A 19779-nucleotide genomic window follows, 5' to 3' on the forward strand; every position below is an offset into this window, starting at 1 on the left:
ACCGTTCACAATAGTCCCCCAGCACTGCCAGAAGCTGGTGCTCAGATTTCAAGTTCTTGGGTGACACTTTCCCCCATTTCTTCGCTAGTCCCCTAGTGAGGCCTCCAGCGTCACTGACACTTCCCATGTAAACACGAGTGGGAAAAAATCTTTATTGTGGGAATTAAAATCCTCCTTACAGCTGAGGAATGGTTAAGGGCAAAGGCATTTTTACAGGCAATGTCTAGACCAAGAGTGGGAAGCAAATAAGCAGTTGATTGAGTTCTGGTGCAGACTGTGCTGACCAGAGCGCCTGCTGATGAGGAAATATCGCGCTGTCAATAGCTTTTCATGGCATGCAGCCCAAATTGGATTTCTTTAATAATATCCAGTTCCCTCTCACCAACTAGAGAAGTCACTCCGAGCTGTCTGGCTTCCCCTCTCCCCAGGTACTACAGTGATGAGCACAGTATAAGAACCAATCTAGATTAGAACAGACCTGGTGCTCCTTCATCCTCTCGTCCAGCTCTGCTCCTCCAACACCTCACGCCCTTCCACCCTCCCTGACCAAGCCACCGCTCCCTCCGAGGGTTTTAATCTATGATCTGCAGACTTCACAGTCCTCTCAGTGATTCCTAGAGCAACATTTCTCTTCTCCATCTTGGATTTGGGCTGTTTAACTATCTTCCATCATCCTTCCCTCCCCCTGCAACAGCATTTAAAAAACACAACCCCCAAAGCACCTCTGGTGCTAGTTCCCTCCCATGGCATTGCATGCATCTTAGCCATCGTCCCCTCCCCCCCCCCCCCCCCCGCTGCATTCCATCCTGCTAAGCCATGTCCTGCTGCAGGAATCCACCCAACCGGCTCTCCCTTTGCAGGACCCGATGCTGAATGGATGGGAGGAAGCCCTGAAATGGCAGCCTGCCTCCTCCAGGTGAGGACTGACCTGCCGACCAGTCACAAAATGAATCATAAATACGCAGGCCCCTGGGCACCCTAAATGCTTGGGACGGCTGCAGTCAGACACGCACACAAGACAACTCCCTTTTGTGCCAAAGGCTTCCCGTCCACAAGGCCGTGTGGCCTGGGAAATGGGACTCTGCCACGGGGCAGGCAGGGCAGGACCCCGCAGACCTGGTCAGTCCGGCAGCAACTGCTCAAGCTCCTCCTCGTTCAGTCTGTTGGTGGCGATGATATGGTCCAGCTGCTGCCTGTACCGTTCCATGTCCTGCATGAAATGGGGGATTCGCGCCTTCTCCAGAACCCCAAATTTCTTCAGCTGATTCACATCTTCGTAGGAGACCTGGTGGAAAGAAAACAGATGTTTCAGGCCCTCAGGCCAGCCATCCAAGGGGATCTCTGCACACACGCAGCCCCGCATGCTTTCTGATTCACTCACCTCCTGCTAGAGTATCTGGGGGAGGGCTGCTAATGTAACTGCACCAGCCCGAGCCTTACTGAGAGGGCACCACATGGTAGCAAGAATGGCTGGAACGTTCCCAGGAATTCCAGGCACCTGAGCTACATGGTCGCTCTGGCCAGGAGGGATGGGGGGCTGTGACCCACCAGCTCCAGACTCTAGGGTGGGGTGACGTGGAGGGGTCACGGAGAGGCTTCCAACAGATACTCTGATTTCTCGCTGCAGTGCATGAGACCCAACGAGCTGTGCAGATAGTGGAGCCTGGCAGGTCAGGTTCCCATCTGGAGCAGAAATTGCTGATATGGAGGCAGGTGACACAGCACAGGCACGTTCTCTCAGGCCCAACAAACACCGGCTCATTTGGACTGACAGGAACTCATCGTGCACCTGGTGGGGCTGCAGCGAGGGCCAGGTACAGGGTGGGCCGGCACCGCCTTGCTCAGCCACAGAACAAACAGAAATAAGCACACCCTTATCACCGTGACAGGGACCAGAGCACCTACCCTAGGCCTACATCAGCAAATGTATCGACGTGAGCCCCGCAGTTAGAAATGGGTCAGGCCAGAGCTTCAGAAATACACATTAGCCTCTGACTGCCCAGGCCAAGCTAAACCAAAGAAGGACCCACAGAGTCTCTCGGGTGTGGTGACATTCTTGGGAGACTCCCCAGGTAGGCTGGTTAATTTGCTAGCCAATTACATACCCTATAGTGCTGTTGTCCACCACTGCAGCAGCCCAAACGGTCAGTGGCAAATCATCGACGATACACTATCAGCCCACTGAAGTGAGACGGGCTGCTATGGCAGCGAGGGGACAGCCCTCCGCAGAAAGGCAAAGGATTGATCAGTGTCTCACAGGGTGGAGAGAGACATGCTGCAGCATCCAGCCACTGAGAAAGAACCTGGGGGAGTGGCGGTGCTGCAAGGAAGATGCTGGCCTAGCTCCTGGGGACTAGCAAATGCTGCAAAAGACTGAACTGTCAGGAGAGAATCTACCTGATTGGCTCGGAAAGGTCACTAGTAATAAGTGTCAGCCCTAGTTGGTGTTTTATGGTTGTTTTATATGTAACCATTTGTTTCCCTCACTCGCACTTGTATCCATTCTCTTTTTCATAGAAATTCAGGCCAGGAAGGGACCTGGATAGGTCTCTAGTCCAGTCCCCTGCACTGAGGCAGGACTATCTAGGCATCCCTGGCAGGTGTTTGTCCAACCTGTTCTTAAAAACCACTGAAAACAGAGATTCCACCACCTCCCTAGGTTATCTGCTCCAGTGCTTAACTACCCTGAAGTTAGGAAGTATTTCCTAATGTCCAACCCAAACCTCCCTTACTGCAGTTTAAGTCCATTACTTTTTGTCCTGTCCTCAGTGGTTAAGGAGAACAATTTTTCACCCTCCTCTTTATAACAACCTTTTATGTACTTGAAGACTGTTCTCATGCTCCTCCCCTCCCCGCAGTGTTCTCTTCTCCAGACTAAACAAACCCAATTTTTTCAGTCTTTCCTCACAGGTCATGTTTTCTAGACCATTCATCATTTTTGTGGCTCTTCTCTGGACTTTCTCCAATCTGTCCACATCTTTCCCGATGTGGTGCCCAGATGTAGACAATACTCCACTTGAAGCCTTACCAGTGTAGAGTAGAGTGGAAGAATTACTTTTTGTGTCTTGCTTAACAACACTCATAGAATCATGGAATATCAGGGTTGGAAGAGACCTCAGGAGGTCATCTAGTCCAACCCCCTGCTCAAAGCAGGACCAACCCCAACTAAATCATCCCAGCCAGGGCTTTGTGAAGCTGGGCCTTAAAAACCTCTAAGGATGGTGATTCCACCACCTCCCTAGGTAACCCATTCCAGTGCTTCACCACCCTCCTAGTGAAATAGTGTTTCCCAATATCCAACCTAGACCTCCCCCACTGCAACTTGAGACCATTGCTCCTTGTTCTGTCATCTGCCATCACTGAGAACAGCCGAGCTCCATCCTCTTTGGAACCCCTCCTTCAGGTAGTTGAAGGCTGCTATCAAATCCCCCCTCACTCTTCTCTTCTGCAGACTAAATAAGCCCAGTTCCCTCAGCCTGTCCTCGTAAGTCATGTGCCCCAGCCCCCTAATAATTTTTGTTGCCCTCCGTTAGACTCTCTCCAATTTGTCCACATCCCTTCTATAGTGGGGGGACCAAAACTGGATGCAATACTCCAGATATGGCCTCACCAATGCTGAATACAGGGGAATAATCACTTTCCTCGATCTGCTGCCAATGTTCCTATTAATGCAGCCCAATATGCCGTTGGCCTTCTTGGCAACAAGGGCACACTGCTGACTCATATCCACCTTCTCGTCCACTGTAATCCTCAGGTCCTTTTCTGCAGAACTGCTCCTTAGCCAGTCGGTCCCCAGCCTGTAGCGATGCATGGGATTCTTCCTTCCTACGTGCAGGACTCTGCGCTTGTCCTTGTTGAACCTCATCTGATTTCTTTTGGCCCAATCCTCCAATTCGTCTAGGTCATACTGGACCCTATCCCTACCCTCCAGCATATATACTTCTCCCCCCAGCTTAGTGTCGTCTGCGAACTTGCTGAGGGTGCAATTAATCCCATCATCCCGATCATTAATAAAGATGTTGAACAAAACCGGCCCCATACTTCTTTAACTTGCTGGCAAGAATACTGTGGGAGATCGAATCAAAAGCTTTGCTAAAGTCAAGATATATCACATCCACCACTTTCCCCATATCCACAGAGCCAGTTATCTCATCATAGAAGGCAATCAGGTTGGTCAGGCATAACTTGCTCTTGGTGAATCCATACTGACTGTTCCTGATCACCTTTCTCTCCTCCAAGTCCTTCAAAATGGATTCCTTGAGGACCTGCTCCATGATTTTGCCAGGGACTGAAGTGAGGCTGACTGTGGTCTGTAGTTCCCCGGGTTCTCTTTCTTTCCTGGGGCACTATATTTGCCTTTTTCCAATTGTCCGGGACCTCCCCTTATCGCCATGAATTTTCAAAGATCATGGCCAGTGGCTCTGCAATCACGTCAGCCAACTCCCTCAGCACCCTTGGATACATTAGATCTGGACCCATGGACTAGTGCATGTCCAGCTTTTCTAAATAGTCCTTAACCTGTTCTTTCTCCACTGAGGGCTGCTCACCTCCTCCCCACACTGTGTTGCCCAGTGCAGCAGTCTGGGAGCTGACCTTGTCTGTGAAGACCGAGGCAAAAAAAGCATTGAGTACTTCAGCTTTTTCCTCATCATGTGTCACTAGGTTGCCTCCCCCATTCAGTAAGGATCCCACACTTTCCCTGACCACCTTCTTGTTGCTAACATACCTGTAGAAACCCTTCTTGTTACCCTTCACATCCCTTGCTACCTGCAACTCCAATTGTGTCTTGGCCTTCCTGATTACACGCCTGCATGCTTGAGCAATGTTTTTATACTCCTCCCTAGTCATCTGTCCAAATTTCCACTTCTTGTAAGCTTCCTTTTTGAGTTTAAGCTCACCAGAGATTTCACTGTTAAGCCAAGCTGGTCACCTGCCATATTTGCTATTCTTTCTGCACATCGGGATGGTTTGTTCCTGTGCCCTCAATAAGGCTTCTTTAAAATACAGCCAGATCTCCTGGACAACTTTCCCCTCTCATATTAGCCTCCCAGGGGATCCTGTCCATCAGTTCCCTGAGGGAGTCAAAGTCTGCTTTTCTGAAGTCCAGAGTCCATACTTTGCTCCTCTCCTTTCTTCCTTTTGTGAGGATCCTGAACTCAACCATCTCATGGTCACTGCTGCCCAGGTTGCCACCCACTTCTACTTCCCCTACCAATTCCTCCCTGTTTGTAAGCAGCAGGTCAACAGAAGCACGGCCCCTAGTTGGTTCCTCCAGCATTTGTACCAGGAAGTTGTCCCCAACACTCTCCAAAAAGTTCCTGGATTGTCTGTGCATTGCTGTATTGCTCTCTCAGCAGATGTCAGGGTGACTGAAGTCCCCCATTAGAACCAGGGCCTGTAATCTGGAAACTTCAGTTAGTTGTCCAAAGAAAGCCTCGTCTACCTCATCCTTCTGATCTGGTGGTCTATAGCACATGCCCACCATGACATCACCTTTGTTGCTCTCGCCTCTAAACTTAACCCAAAGACTCTGAACAGGCTTTCTTACATACAGTGCAACTCCTCCACCTTTCCTCCTGTACCTCTCCTTCCTGAACAGTTTATATCCATCCATGACAGTGCTCCAGTCATGTGAACTGCCCCACCAAGTTTCTGTTATTCCAATCACATCATAGTTCCTTGATTGTGCCAAGACTTCCAATTCTTGCTGCTTGTTTCCCAGCCTTCTTGCGTCCATGTACGTGCACCTAAAATAACTAGCCGATTGCCCTACCTTCTCAGTATGAATCAGGAGGCTTCCCATCTTGTACCTTTCTCCTTGTGTTTCCTCACAGTATCCCACTTCCCCACTCCTGCTAATACATCCCAGAATGCTGTTTGCATTTTCCCAACAGTGTTACACTGCTGACTCATATTCAGTTTGTGATTCACTATAATCCCCAGATCCCTTTCCGCAGTAATTTCCTATTCGGTATTTGTGCTAAATTCCATCATTTAAGAACAGGGTTAATGACCAAAGCTGGGTTTTTCATGTTAATCTCCTGAGTATTTACATTAATCAAATAGCAAAGTTTACGATTACATCCCTGAGACCAAGGGGAAGAACCCTGGTTATCGCACTGGCTGGGGGTGTAAAAACATCACATAAATAATCCATAAACCATGGCCCATCCTGCAGCAGAACCGTTCCCATGTACTGATTTCACATCAGGAAACAGGTTCTGTCCATCACTCCAGGCTGTTACCTTGCCCAGTGCTGCCAGCAACCGGAAGTCAATAGTCTGCCGATGCCTCAGGATCCGGAGAATTCCATCCAGATACACTTGATCCTTACTGAAACAGCCTGGAAGAGAGTAAGGAGGAGAAGTGGGAGCCCAGCCACCTCCCAGCATGCTGGCTGCTGCGGACCTAATTTTCATCCCACTCTGGTGCAAATCAACAGCATTTCAACAGACGTCAGCTGAGGGGTGTCTGCACTTGGCGCGAGGGGAGCAGTGCCCAGCTCACACAGACATACCGTGCTGGCTCTCGTCAGCTAAAAGGATCACAGTGCAGCCGCAGTACAAACCCGCCCAGCCCCCCTGGGTTTGTACATGGGTAGCCAGTGCTGCTGTGGCTACACTCCTGCTTGTAATGCGCTGGCTCGACGAGCACTACCGTGAGTACGTCTACACACGCTCAGCACTGCAGCCCTAGCTCCAAGGGTAGGCAGCCCTTAGAGTTAGACTAGGACAGAGCTGGTGTAAGTGAGGTCAGAAGCAATCCAATGGGCTGGGGTCAGTACTAGGACCAGTGGTCTCCAATATATCCATTACTGACCTGGAAAAGGGGGTGAAGAGTGAGGAGATGAAATCTGCGTAGGAGAAAATTAAAGCTATCACTATAAACTATAAGGGGTTTCCTGGGCCTGCTTGCAGGTTAGGGGGCTCTGAGAGAAGCTGTGTGGTCTGGTTTCTTCAGACCAGTGGTTCTCAACTTGTGGTCCAGGGACCCCTAGGGGTCCGCAGACTATGGCAAAGATCTCCAAAGGGGTCCGCACCTCCATTTGAAATTTTTAGGGGGTCTACAAATGAAAAAAGGTTGAAAACCACTGTTCTAGACTCTCCTTTATACTCCAGCTCAGCAGGTTTCTGTGGACAACACAAGCTTAAGCATGGTAAATGTCGTTTTTCCCACCAACGTTAGGAAAACAGCCCTCTGTTTATCAGTATCCTCTATAGCATACGTGTAAAAATACTGCTCAAGTCTCTGAATGTATGTTGCAAAATCTTCCTTTTTTCCCCCCATTAAATTGGAAACTCTCCAGACTGCAGTAGGTAGCCATTTTATCTCTACTCTTCATCATCCTCTTTTATTTTTCTTTCCTAAAGAAGCCGTCCCAGCATTCTCTGTTATGTTCACAGCGCACACCCACCCACCCACCCACCAGAAATACTCTTTCTGCAGGCTGCCATGGAGTGCTACGTCATTTCTTAGACTGTCTACACTTGGAGCTGGGGCGCAGCTTGAGGAGAGACGGTGCTAAAACCAGAGCGTAGCTGTGGCAGTGCGAGCTGCAGGACGGACCAGCCACCCCTGAGTATGTACCTGTCTGAAAGTCTGGCGCATACTCAGCATGCCTAGCTCATAGCTACAGTTGATTTGTAGTGCGCTAGCTGGGTGAGAGCTACCTCGAGCTGGGAATCACACCCCTAGCTGCATGTGTAGATGTACCCGTAGAGTTCAGATCCCAAACCCAAAACAACCAAAAAAACCCAGAGAGAGACGAAGCAGGCTGCTCCCTAAGACAGAGAGAGGCCTAACTCACCCCACTTTGCTCTAGGCTGGCTTTCCACAGACTGACTGCTGCTATGCCCAGATCACACACTTCCCTACCGAGCCCCCTAGCCTGCAAGCAGGAGCAGGAAACCTGTTATAATTTAAAGTGGTAGCGCTGGTAATGGTAACAGTTTTCAATACCCCACAAGTGACGCACTAGTAGAGGACTCTTTAATCTAGCAAATAAAGTCAGAACAAAATCCAAGGCCTGGGAGTTGAAACTAGATGAGGGTAATTAACTCAGGGAGGGATAGCTCAATGGTTTGAGCATTGGCCTGCTAAACCCAGGGTTGTGAGCTCAATCCTTGAGGGGGCCATTTAGGGAGCTGGGGCAAAAATCAGTCTGGGGATTGGTCCTGCTTTGAGCAGGGGGTGGGACTAGATGATCTCCTGAGGTCCCTTCCAACCCTGATATTCTATGGTTCTATGATTAACCGTTGAAAAAACTGACACAGAGGTGTGGTGGATTCACTGTCACCTGAAGTCTTTAAACAAAGACAGGGGCAGCTGCTCAAAAGTATTCCAGTGCCTATCTCCCAGTGAAACCAATGGGAGTCAAGCGCCTAAGTCCCTCTGAGTGATGGGGCTGCTACAGGGATCCCTGGTGACATTCTCCAGCTATGTATGCAGGAGGGCAGAAGGGATGGTCACAGTGACCCCTCCTAGCCCTTAAATCTATGAAAAGCATGAGCAGCGGCAGTGCTCTTTGTAATCACAGTATTTCAACGACTGTCTACAAGGGTTCTGAGTGTTAAGTGTAAGTATCTGTCTGATAAACACACAGGCTGGTTCCCCCGTCTGTGACAACGACTGGGAGCTGTTACTATCACCCAAGTTCAGGGCTCCGGCTACCGTAGCGCTGCCGTGTACTCTGCGTAACGCGTCCTGAAAAGCCCTGGACAGACCCAACTCTGCAAGTGCTACAGCAAAAAGGTGCCGGCGTAGGGTTTTCAGATGAGTTGTGCACAGAGACCCCATATCCCACATTCCATCTAGTCAGTTTCCCTGTTACCCCTCTACAGTCAGCCAGTTTCTCCTCTGGCTCATGGGGGTCTCTCACAGCCAAACGACAGGGGCTGGGCTAGGACCTGAGGCTACTTTTTAAACTCATTTTTGCAGAGGACTTAAAGGGTCACCTTCAAAGCTAGTCAGAGCGACACAAGAAAGGGAGAACTCTTCAGGGAAGACACCCCCCCGCCCCAGTTCAGGATGCCCCCTTCCCCAGCCACGTGCGCTCAGGTTAGAAAGTTGCTGCTGGCAGGGGCCACCACAGACTCCACCAGCCAGAGCAGGGCCCAGCTGTGACACCACGGCCTTGTACAGTTCTCATGCTGGACCCTGTGCTGATGGGTGTCTGTACCATCCCCCTCCTGCCACCTGCCCTCCACGTTCACCCTCCCTTTCCTGCCAATCCCCACCTAAAACAGCAAGTCCCCAGCCCTGCACACACCCAGCAAGAGACCCTCCATGCTCGGATGAGAAAAGCTGGAACATAGGGCAGGAGAACAGAGGAACAGAGACTCACCCCTGGGCAGTAGCAGAGCTGGGAACAAACCCCAACCTCCCAGCCCAGTGTCTTAACCACCAAGTCCCATCCCCACCCACGGGCCTGGCTCTGCCGTGGCGCTATCTGCCCACCTGGCTGTGAGGTGTCAGTCTGGCCTCGTTTTGCCCGCACGCAGTAGTCCCACCGGACCCGGGCGTCTTGGACGTACTGCTCCAAGTGCTGGAAGAGCGCGCTGAAGGACATGTGACTGGCCTGGTGGACGGTGTAGTACAGCAGTGCTGCCCGCCACAGAAAGGGCTGCTTACGGAAGAGGACACTGTGCAGACTAGCCAGGCCTTCTTCTGTGGGGTTAGCAGGCTTCAGGCCGTACCGCTTACGGCCCTCCATGCTGTGCCAAGGCTGGCGGGCATTATTCACCCCACGGATGTAGTGAGTGCCTAGAGAAGACAATGGAGAGAAATTAGTCAGCTACAACCCGTGTCTCACGCACCCTGTGCAAATCCCCTGGGCAATGGGGCTAGGAAATCAGGAGCATTGGGGGGAAATCATTCCCCACATTGATAAGGGCCATGGCAAACTCCCCCTACCCCACAGCTGCTCTTTCAGCAGATAAAAGTCTAAGAAAAGCTGGTCTCTCTTACCAACAGAAGTCGGTACCTCCCCCACCTTGTCTCTCTGACAAAACCTCTGACATTTGAGCTTCTCCCTCAGAGCTAAGGGCACAGCAGCCACTGGCTATGCTCTAGGACTGGTGGCAGGAGGGCTGGAATAATACTCAATTAATCCTTTGATATCTAAACTGTCCCCTGGGGCCAGGTGGCTTCACTGCTGGGTTCAACAAACTTTTACAAACTCTAGGCTCCATGGTTCAATAACTAGAAATGAACAAGCCTCCCTCAGGCCTCTCTCTAGAGCAGTGCTTCTCAAGCAGGGATCCGGGGCCCCCGGGGAGGGCAGTGAGCAGGTTTCAGGGGCTCCGCCAAGCAGGGCCAGTGTTAGACGTGCTGGGGCCCAGGGCAGAAAGCTGAAGCACCACTGTGCAGGGCTGAAGCCCGGTGCCCCGAGCCCCGCCACCTGCGGCTGAAGCCTGAGCAACGTAGCTCTGCGGGGCCCCCTGTGGTTTGGGGCACTGGGCAATTATCCTGCTTACTCCTCTCTAACGCTGGCTCTGGCTTTTAGATGGCATTGGTGGGCCGTGGAGTTTTTAATAGCATATTGGGGGAGGCCTCAGACAGAAAAAGGTTGGGAATCCCTGCTAGAGCCCTACACCCGCACTTCGGACGCCGAGGTGGCACTGGCACCCCTTCCAATGTGTGTCTCCTCCTTGATCGTCAGGTTTCTCCTTGCCATCTCCCATCCTAGCCCTGCGAAAGCACCTCCTGGGAGGGGACACCTTTGTCTGAGAGCTCTGCATGGTCTTTCAGTGGGCACCGAATGAGGCAGGGTCCTATGGAAAAAGTAGCATGTGCTCCTGTAATTAAAGCCTGTATCCTAATGCATATGCACAAGGAGACCAAAGGGAGGTTGGAGGGGGAGCCCTAACTCTGGTGCTTCTGAAGGCTTGATTTTGCAACCCTAGTTTAATGAATTATAGAATATCAGGGTTAGAAGGGACTTCAGGAGGTCACCTAGTCCAACCCCCTGCTCAAAGCAAGACCAATCCCCAGCTTTTTGCCCCAGATCCCTAAATGGCCCCCTCAAGGATTGAACTCACAACCCAGGGTTTAGCAGGCCAATGCTCAAACCACTGAGCTATCCCTCCCCCATGTGTAACTGTGTGTAACTATAGTGGTAGTGCTCCTACGCTGCGCTAACACCGCCCTAACACCATCCTGCCCTGTCCTAATACTACACTAACACCTTTTCAACTAATTCCAGCACTCGCGTTAACCTTCCCTCACAGCAATGGGCACGGCCGAGAGTGCTTCAGCTCTTCCAGCCATCAGTGCCATGTGTTCAGTGCCACCTGGGGGGAGGTCCTGCTCCCCAATGGACACGGCTTCCAAGAGGGCTCTGTGCTTGCTGCCAAGGGGCAACTCCCCCAGGGGGATCAGAGAGGCCTTTGAAGAAGAAAGGGCCATTTTGCAATGAAAAAAATGTCCACTGTGAAAAATTCTGAGCAGTTTTTCTTGGCGTCCTACCCCCGCCTGCTGCCCTAACCGATCCCCTCTGTGCCTCCCTTCCTCGGCATTCTCCATGTAGTGCCGAGTCCTCAACCCGCCGTTGTGCAGAGCCAGCTCCAAGGGGTCCTGGCACTGGATCTGGTCAGGCTCTGCAGCACCTCACCACCTCTGGCTCTTCTCCTCCCTCCCTCCTATCGTCAGTAGCTCTGAGAGGTTGAGGTGCTCCCAGCTCAGGGTGTTATTTCCAGGGTGGTTACCCCAGAGGCCTATAGGGAAGGACGACTGCCTCCCGGCTCTGTGACATGATAGGCTCCAGCCTCCTTCTGCCTACCCCACCCCACAAAGGCCATGCAACATGCGGCTCCATTTTATTCCCTTTCAACAGCAGGAGCGTTAGTTCCAGGCGAGTCCCTGTGCGGGTCCACATCCCCGGCGCCCCGCATGGCCCATGCCTCCAGCCCGGCTCTGACCTATTTCATGGCGCAGCATGCCCTCCAGCCAGTATTGCCGGGCTCCGGCCAGGTTAATCGCCAGGGTGGGCCGGCTGTTCTCCACCATCATCACGGCTTGGGACAGCAGATCCTCAGTCAGATGAACGACCACCTGGGGGCAGATGGAGAATAAGGGTCAGGATGATGGCATGGTCACAACCGGCAGCCCCATGCACACCTAGGTGATACTGTGCACTCCCAGAAGGACTATAAAATTTAGGTGGGCCATTATAAGACAAAAGCGTTGTTAACTGCCCAGTCCACTCATGGAGCAGTACGTGCCGGCCTTGTCCATTGGCTTTGAATGCTGGGAGCGGGAAACAGAAATAGTTGATGGGGAGATTTTTCATCTCTTCGCTGTTTGAACTCTCATAGGACCAGAGAAGACAAACTGAAGCCAGAGATCCCCAGGGGCTACCTCCTGGGTCTGCCCTGAAAGGCACTTGGAATTGACAGATCACTACAATTCTGTCACTCGCAGAATCTAGATGATAACTCATTTCTGTGTGTAGTTTGCTTGCTTTAACCTGTAAGTAACTCATTTCTTTTTCCTAGTTCATAAACCTTTAGATAGTTTATTACAGGATTGGGACAGGCATTGTCTTTGGTGTAAGATCTAGGTACCAATTTATCTGGGCTAAGTGACTGGTCTCTTGGGACTGGAAGCAGCCTGAATGTGGTGTAATTTTGGGTGTAAGTGACCATTTATCACTAAGTTCAGTTTGTCTGGGTGGCAAAATAGACTGGAGAGTCTCACAGGACTGTCTGTGCCCCCATGGGAAGACTGGTATGGTGATCCAGGAGTTCACATTTGGTACTGAGTCGGTGAAATCTAATTATAGAACATACTAGCAGTTTGGGGTGTCTGCCCTGTTTTTGACAGTCTGCCTTGAGGTAGGCACTCACAGTCGTGAGCCACTCCAGGGAGTGTGACAACTTCTTCTTGGAGCCGTTAGTCCTGGAGTCCACAAGGGGCGGGGGGGAGTTCTGGATTTAGTCCTGAGTGGCACAGGATCTGGTCCAAGAGGTGAACATAGCTGGAACTGCTCAGTAATAGCAACCACAATGTAATTAAATTTAACTGTCTTGTAGGAAGGAAAATACCAAAGAAACCCACCACCGTAGCAGTGAACTTCAAAAAGGGGGACTACACAAAAACGAAGAATCTAGTTGCATGGAAATTAAAAGGAACAGTCACAAGAGTGAAATCCTTGCAAGCTGCTTGGAAACTTTTTAAAAACACATAGTAGAAGCTCAAACTACACCTCTACCCCGATATAACATGACCCGATATAACACGAATTTGGATATAATGCGGTAAAGCAGTGCTCCGGGGGGGGGGAGGGGGGAGGGGGGCTGTGAGCTCCGGAGGATCAAAGCAAGTTCGATATAACATGGTTTCACCTATAACGCGGTAAGATTTTTTGGCTCCCGAGGACAGCGTTATATCGGGGTAGAGGTGTATATGTATAGCCCAAATAAAAACAAAACAGTAACAGGACTCAAAAATCTTTACCACTAAACAATAGAGTAAAAGAGGAGATTAGAGACAAAAAGACATCCTTTCAAAATTGGAAGTCAAATCTTACTGAGGAAAACAGAAAGGAACATAAATTCTGGAAAGTCAAGTGTAGGTAGGCCAAAAACAGAATCGGAAGAGCAACTAGCAAAAGACACAAAAACTAACAAATGTTTAAAGTACATCAGAAGCAGAAAGCTACCAAACAATCCATGGGACACTGGATGATTGAGGTGCTAAAGGAGCACTCAAAGGAGACAAGGCCCTTGCAGAGAAGCTAAATGAATTCTTTGTATCACTCTTCACAGCAGAGGGTGTGAGGAAGATTCCCACAACTGAGCCAATCTTTTTAGGTGACAAATCTGAGGAACTGTCCCGGATTGAGGCATCAATAGAGGAGGTTTGAGGAGAAATTAAACAGTAATGAATCACCAGGACTAGATTAAACTAGCTAGAGACATAAGGAGTAACAAGAAAACATTCTACAAATACATTAGAAGCAAGAGGAAGATCAAGGACAGGGTAGGCCCATTACTCAATGAGAGAGGAAAGACAATAACAGAAAACGTGGAAATGGCGGAAGAGCTAAATGACTTGTGTGTTTCAGTTTTTGCCAAAAAGGTTAGTAGCGATTGAACATCTAACATAGTGAATGCCAGTGAAAATAAGGATCTGAGGCTAAATTAGGGAAAGAACAAGTTAAAAAAATTACTTAGACAAGTTAGATGTCTTCAAATCGGTAGGGCCTGATGAAATACATCCTTGAATACTCAAGGAGCTGACAGGAGATATCTGAGCCAGCCACAGATTATCTTCAAAAACTCATGGAGGACAGGCAAGATTCCAGGGGACTGGAAGAGGGCAAATATAGTGTCAATCTATAAAAAGAGGAATAAGGACCACCCAGGGAATTACAGACCAGTCAGCTTAACTTCAGTCCGGAATGATAATGGAGCAGATAATCAAGCAATCAATTTGCAAATACCTAGAAGACAATAAGGGGATAAGTAACAGTCAGCGGGGATTTGTCAAGAACAAATCACGTCAAACCAAACGAATAGCTTTCTTTGACAGGTTGACAAGCTTTATGGATGGGGGGGGCGGGAGGGGAAGAGCAGTAGAACTGGCCACCAGTTCTTACTCAAGCTTTGCCAGTGGGGCTTGAATTCACAGTGGAATTCTGAAAGCTGGCATGGATTCTGGTGTCACTGCATGGAAACCCCGCATTATAGTCCCTCTGCTGAATTCTCTTTTTGAGCTGCTTCTAGCTTACATCATTCTTCACTGACAATAGTCAAATCACCTGCTAGGATCAGAGTTCTCTCCAAGTGCCTGGACTTGGCTGCGTAACCTCAGGCAGCTCCCTTCCTCCCTCTGCTGTGCCTCAGTTTTCCACTCTGCAAATGGAGGGTGATGACAAATCTATAAAGTACTCTGGGAGTTGGTAATGAAGTTTGCTATGTGTCATAAGCAGAAAGTGTCATTCAGTCTTTGCAGCAACAGGAACAGAATCTCCACAAAGGAGATTCTGAGAATGGGATTTGGGTCTTTCTAATCTTTAACAGCAGAAGTGCTTTTGAAGTTTTCAGGCGGTTTGTTCCAGGTGGCACAGTGATAAGATGTTAGCTTCAGAACACATTTCTGTAATTCCGAAGCTGCTAAAACCAGTCATCCCATTTTGGAGTCAAGAATTGTGACCAGTGATTCTGTGTCTGTGATTAAAGTAGAATTTCTCTCCTACAAAAACTCCTGGAATTTCTTCACTCCTAACAGAATGCTGTGTTACATCTGAGCACATTTTTTTATCTGCTTGACTTGCGGTTCTGAAAGTGACTGGCTGGCCTTTTGGTCCCATCTGCCATTTGTGACCAAACCCACTTCTCCCCACAGGTGAGGCTCCACCTGGACATCGAACTCTACTAGCACCTTCAAAGAAATGAGGATATTGATCTGCATCAAATGCCTTGTGACATTCTTCACTCTTATCCATTCTGAACAACCACAGCGCTGGGTTTTGGTTTGTGGGATTTTTATTGTAGACAGGACAGAAGAAGTTTTCCCGTTAATGAAGTAACCAGAGCTCACTAGGATCTCAGTGGTGACTTGTGACATTCTTAGTAACTCTATTTTCTCTGGTAGAGGCCTTAGAGGCTAATCTCTATGACCCACTTGTGAAAAAACCCTTCTTTCCCAGAAACACAGACCCTTCAAACCACTGCAGCACAGGACTAGGTCTCTCAAATTAGCTGCCGCATTTACACCTGTAATAAGTATTTCATCCAGGCAGCCAGTAGAACTCTGTCACATTGGGTCCTTTCTGTGTGAAACCACAGCCAGAATGTTGGCTGCCTCAAACGGCAGCCTGGTACAATGGCCAATCCATGATGAGAATGCATTACAAGATTTTTAGATTCTTGTTTGTGCGCCATCTGCTGGTGAACTTGAAACAACCAGGTGGCCCATTCCTGCTCTCTCTGATAGGAGCAGCAGCATTGGTTCACCTCGCTTGGGGAACTTTTGTTCTAAGTCCAGCCAGAGGTTCCCAATTACCTTACAGTCCCCACAGCCAGAGACATGGCTAACCTATACTGAAACATACTCTCTGGTGCCGCCCACTCCAAATATTCCATAGCTGACCGGGCACTTTGGTTCACCAGCTCCTGGGTCAGAACTTACACAGGTTAACTTTGGCCCAGTGGTCTCAGCCTCATCGAAAGGCCAGCACGGGGTGAACAGTGTGGCAGATCTAAGACGAACTTTCAAGGACATCAGATAGTGTATTTGCCTTTGCCTGATGTAAGCATAAGCCCCAATGATAGACCTGTTACAATGAACATAGTAATACTGTTCACCTTATTATTCTTCCTTTACCTTAATTTCCCCACACACCTCCCACCTGCCATTTTCTTTACATTCTCCGGGTATGTGGAAATGACTTTTTGAGGCCTAACTCATGAACACGTGGGGTTGTTCCCTGTCCTAATGAACTATGCAGAGCGAGGGAGCAATATGGGAAGTGCCCCAAGTGGAGGATTTGGGTCTCTCCTTCCCAAGCAGCCATGTATGTGCCAGTGCACGGCCCAACTTCACATACGCAAAGAACTCCTCCTCCTCCAGTGCCCTCTGGCACTTGTGCCAGTGGCTACACCTAGACCAGTGCCACAACACAATGCCGGAGGAAGGAAGTCCTCTGCTCATTCAAGTTTTGCTTCTGCTTTAATATTTATTTCTTATTCACTGTGCGGGTCATGGTCCCAAACCTGCAGATTCCCCTGCAGTAACATGTCCCAGGCAGGGACTGACGCCTTGAGACCCACTTTTATCCATACTGTCTTCCATCTCTCGTGGTCTCCCGTTTAGGAGCAATGAGGGCCGAGACCTGCAGGCTGAGTTCCCTTTGGCCTTGCCTGTGATGAGGCACCAGCATGGCAGGACTTACTGTTGGGGACTTAGGGAGGAACATACCCTCGTGGTACATTTATAAAGATTGGTTTGGGGACCGAAGGAGATTTGTGTGGGATGCTCTGGGCTCTTGCTAACGTTTGTCTCTCCTATGCTCTTCTTTCTGGGGTCTGCAATGGAGGGGCTGCTCTCTGAAGCCTGCAGGCACACGGTATTTTAACACCTTCATAAAGGGCAAAGCAGTTTCTTGGGGAAAACGAGACTACCAAGTGTGACCCTAAGAGCCCCTCACTGCCAACTGGCAAAGGGTTCACTGTTCTGTAACAGTAACTCCTGACAGGCTGTGACGATGCTGCCTGTGGGAGCCAGCTAAGGTCACTCAATTAGGGTGAACTGCAAACAAAACGGGGCAGACAAACCCCAAACGCTGGTGGATATTCCAGTACTTAAATTTACCAAGCCAGCACAGAACAGCTTCTGTAGTACCTCACTGGTTACTCAGAAGTTCAAACAACGCAGTTCCCTTAAAGTGCCCAGCCTCAGGCCTCCATCCAGACACATGTCAGATATGATGATGATAACTGAAAATCTGATCTCATCATATAAAAGAAAAGGTTCTTCCAATCCCAAAGGGTCAGCCACATACCCAGGTCCAATTATAACTTAGATCTTACCCAAAATACATGCTTAGAGCCAATTCTTATTAACTAAGCTAAAATTTATTAAAAAAGAAAAGAGAGAGAGTTGGTGAAAAGATCAATATACAGACAGACTTGAATTCAATTCTTGAGGTTCAGATGCATAGTAGAGATGAGCTTGTAGTTGCCAAAAGTTCTTTTAGAAATAGTCCAGAGGTTATAGTCCAATGTCCATATTCAGGGTGACTCCAATGACTAGGGATCTCAATCCTTATGGCTTAAGGTTTCCCCCTCTTGAAACCCAAAGCAGATCTGAGATGAAGAAGGATCGTGTCCCAGGGTTTTTATACATTTCCTGCAGCCTTTTGGCCTGAGAAAACAATAGGCTTAACTTCCCTTCTCCTAAACATTATGGCAATTAGCACAGGATAATTTATCCATTAAACAGTTCAGATACAGGTTACCACAACCTTCAAAGAGACATAGAGACAATAATACTATTTCATTTAAGTACCTTCCTAAATGTTAATATTCCTTTTTTGATCTTTGAATCAAAGCTATAGCAATAGACAAGACTTGTTTGCTTATATCACAAGACCTGAGCAAACATCTACCCTTCTATCTCTAACAATGCAGACTTGCATTTCAAAGCTCTGTTCATTTACATAGCTTCCTAACCAGTTTCTAAAGTTCGGCCCTGGGGCAGGTCAGTCTGTGAGTTAATTAACTCTTTTTGGCCCTGTCACCTTTCAATGAGATATTATATTAAACTCATAACATCACACAGGCCTCACAATCTCACCACCCCTAGCACATGGCTTACATAGTATTTCTCCATACAGGTGGGGTCTTCAATAAAAGCAAGGGTCACATTGGTCATTAACATTGTTGTAACATATATGTACAAATACCATGTACAATGTTGTGTGTGTGTGTGTGTGTGTACCAAAAATATATTCCTAAGAAAGTCTGAATCAAGGGAGGATTGAGAAACAGGTTTTGGCCAGACAAAGGTTATGTGTTCACCTCTCTGCCTCGGGTCACATGTAAATGAAGCATTGTAAGTCCCTTTACCCTGGGGACGAAACAATGAATTTTGGGGGTTATAAGGAGAAGGCAAAAGGACACCTTTTTATCCTGCACCTGAGGAAGGAATTGGACAGAGTGATCACATTCCTGAAAACAGGATGCCAACCTGCCCTGGTTGGGAGCACTGCGAAGGACATATAAGTGAGGTAAGGCTCCTTTTAGGTAAGTGGTTAGGCTGTAAAGGTTATAGATTCATAGATTCTAGGACTGGAAGGGACCTCGAGAGGTCATCGAGTCCAGTCCCCTGCCCGCATGGCAGGACCAAATACTGTCTAGACCATCCCTGATAGACATTTATCTAACCTACTCTTAAATATCTCCAGAGATGGAGATTCCACAACCTCCCTAGGCAATTTGTTCCAGTGTTTAACCACCCTGACAGTTAGGAACTTTTTCCTAATGTCCAACCTAGACCTCCCTTGCTGCAGTTTAAACCCATTGCTTCTGGTTCTATCCTTAGAGGCTAAGGTGAACAAGTTTTCTCCCTCCTCCTTATGACACCCTTTTAAATACCTGAAAACTGCTATCATGTCCCCTCTCAGTCTTCTCTTTTCCAAACTAAACAAACCCAATTCTTTCAGCCTTCCTTCATAGGTCATGTTCTCAAGACCTTTAATCATTCTTGTTGCTCTTCTCTGGACCCTTTCCAATTTCTCCACATCTTTTTTAAAATGCGATGCCCAGAACTGGACACAATACTCCAGCTGAGGCCTAACCAGAGCAGAGTAGAGCGGAAGGATGACTTCTCGTGTCTTGCTCACAAAGGTTCAATCTCTAGAAAGCGTGTATGGGTTTTGTTTTATATATAACCTTTCTGTTTCCATTATCCTTACTCAGTATCTCTTAAATCTTTATCTTTGATAAAAAACTTGTTTTCACTATAAATATATCTCAGTGCGGTGATGTTATATAGGAACTGATCCTCAGTTGACTCAAACAAGCTGGTGTGTACGCTGTCCCCTTGGGGATAGCAAACCTTATATTTTTGTGATGGGCTGGATATCACAGGGGAATGCTTCAAAGGGGTTCACCTACTGTTAAGGCAAAGTAAGGGCTGACACAGCCCCAAGATTGTGTGGGTGGCTAGCAGGCTAGTGGCGTCAGGGAGCTGACATCCCTTTAAGTCTGAGAGACTTGCAGGCAGAGGGGTAACAAGGGGACTGCCAGTCCTGGGAACTTGAAAAAACATCAC

General features: G+C 48.7%; 1 protein-coding gene across 1 annotated transcript in view; it reads right to left on the reverse strand.

The window, feature by feature from the left end:
• Positions 1-132: 132 nt before the first annotated feature.
• The window catches only part of MATCAP1 (microtubule associated tyrosine carboxypeptidase 1), a 48343-nt gene continuing 28696 nt past the window's right edge, over positions 133-19779 (reverse strand). Inside the window, exons 4-7 of the mRNA XM_005310096.3 lie at positions 11919-12051; positions 9457-9762; positions 6246-6343; positions 133-1285 (exon numbers count right to left, since the gene is read on the reverse strand). Coding sequence (XP_005310153.2) covers positions 1121-1285; positions 6246-6343; positions 9457-9762; positions 11919-12051 — 702 coding nt within the window. The 3' untranslated portion in view covers positions 133-1120. The remainder of the gene's footprint in view (positions 1286-6245; positions 6344-9456; positions 9763-11918; positions 12052-19779) is intronic.

This window comes from Chrysemys picta, chromosome 14, assembly GCF_011386835.1.
Source record: "Chrysemys picta bellii isolate R12L10 chromosome 14, ASM1138683v2, whole genome shotgun sequence".
In the NCBI taxonomy this organism is placed as follows: domain Eukaryota; kingdom Metazoa; phylum Chordata; order Testudines; family Emydidae; genus Chrysemys; species Chrysemys picta.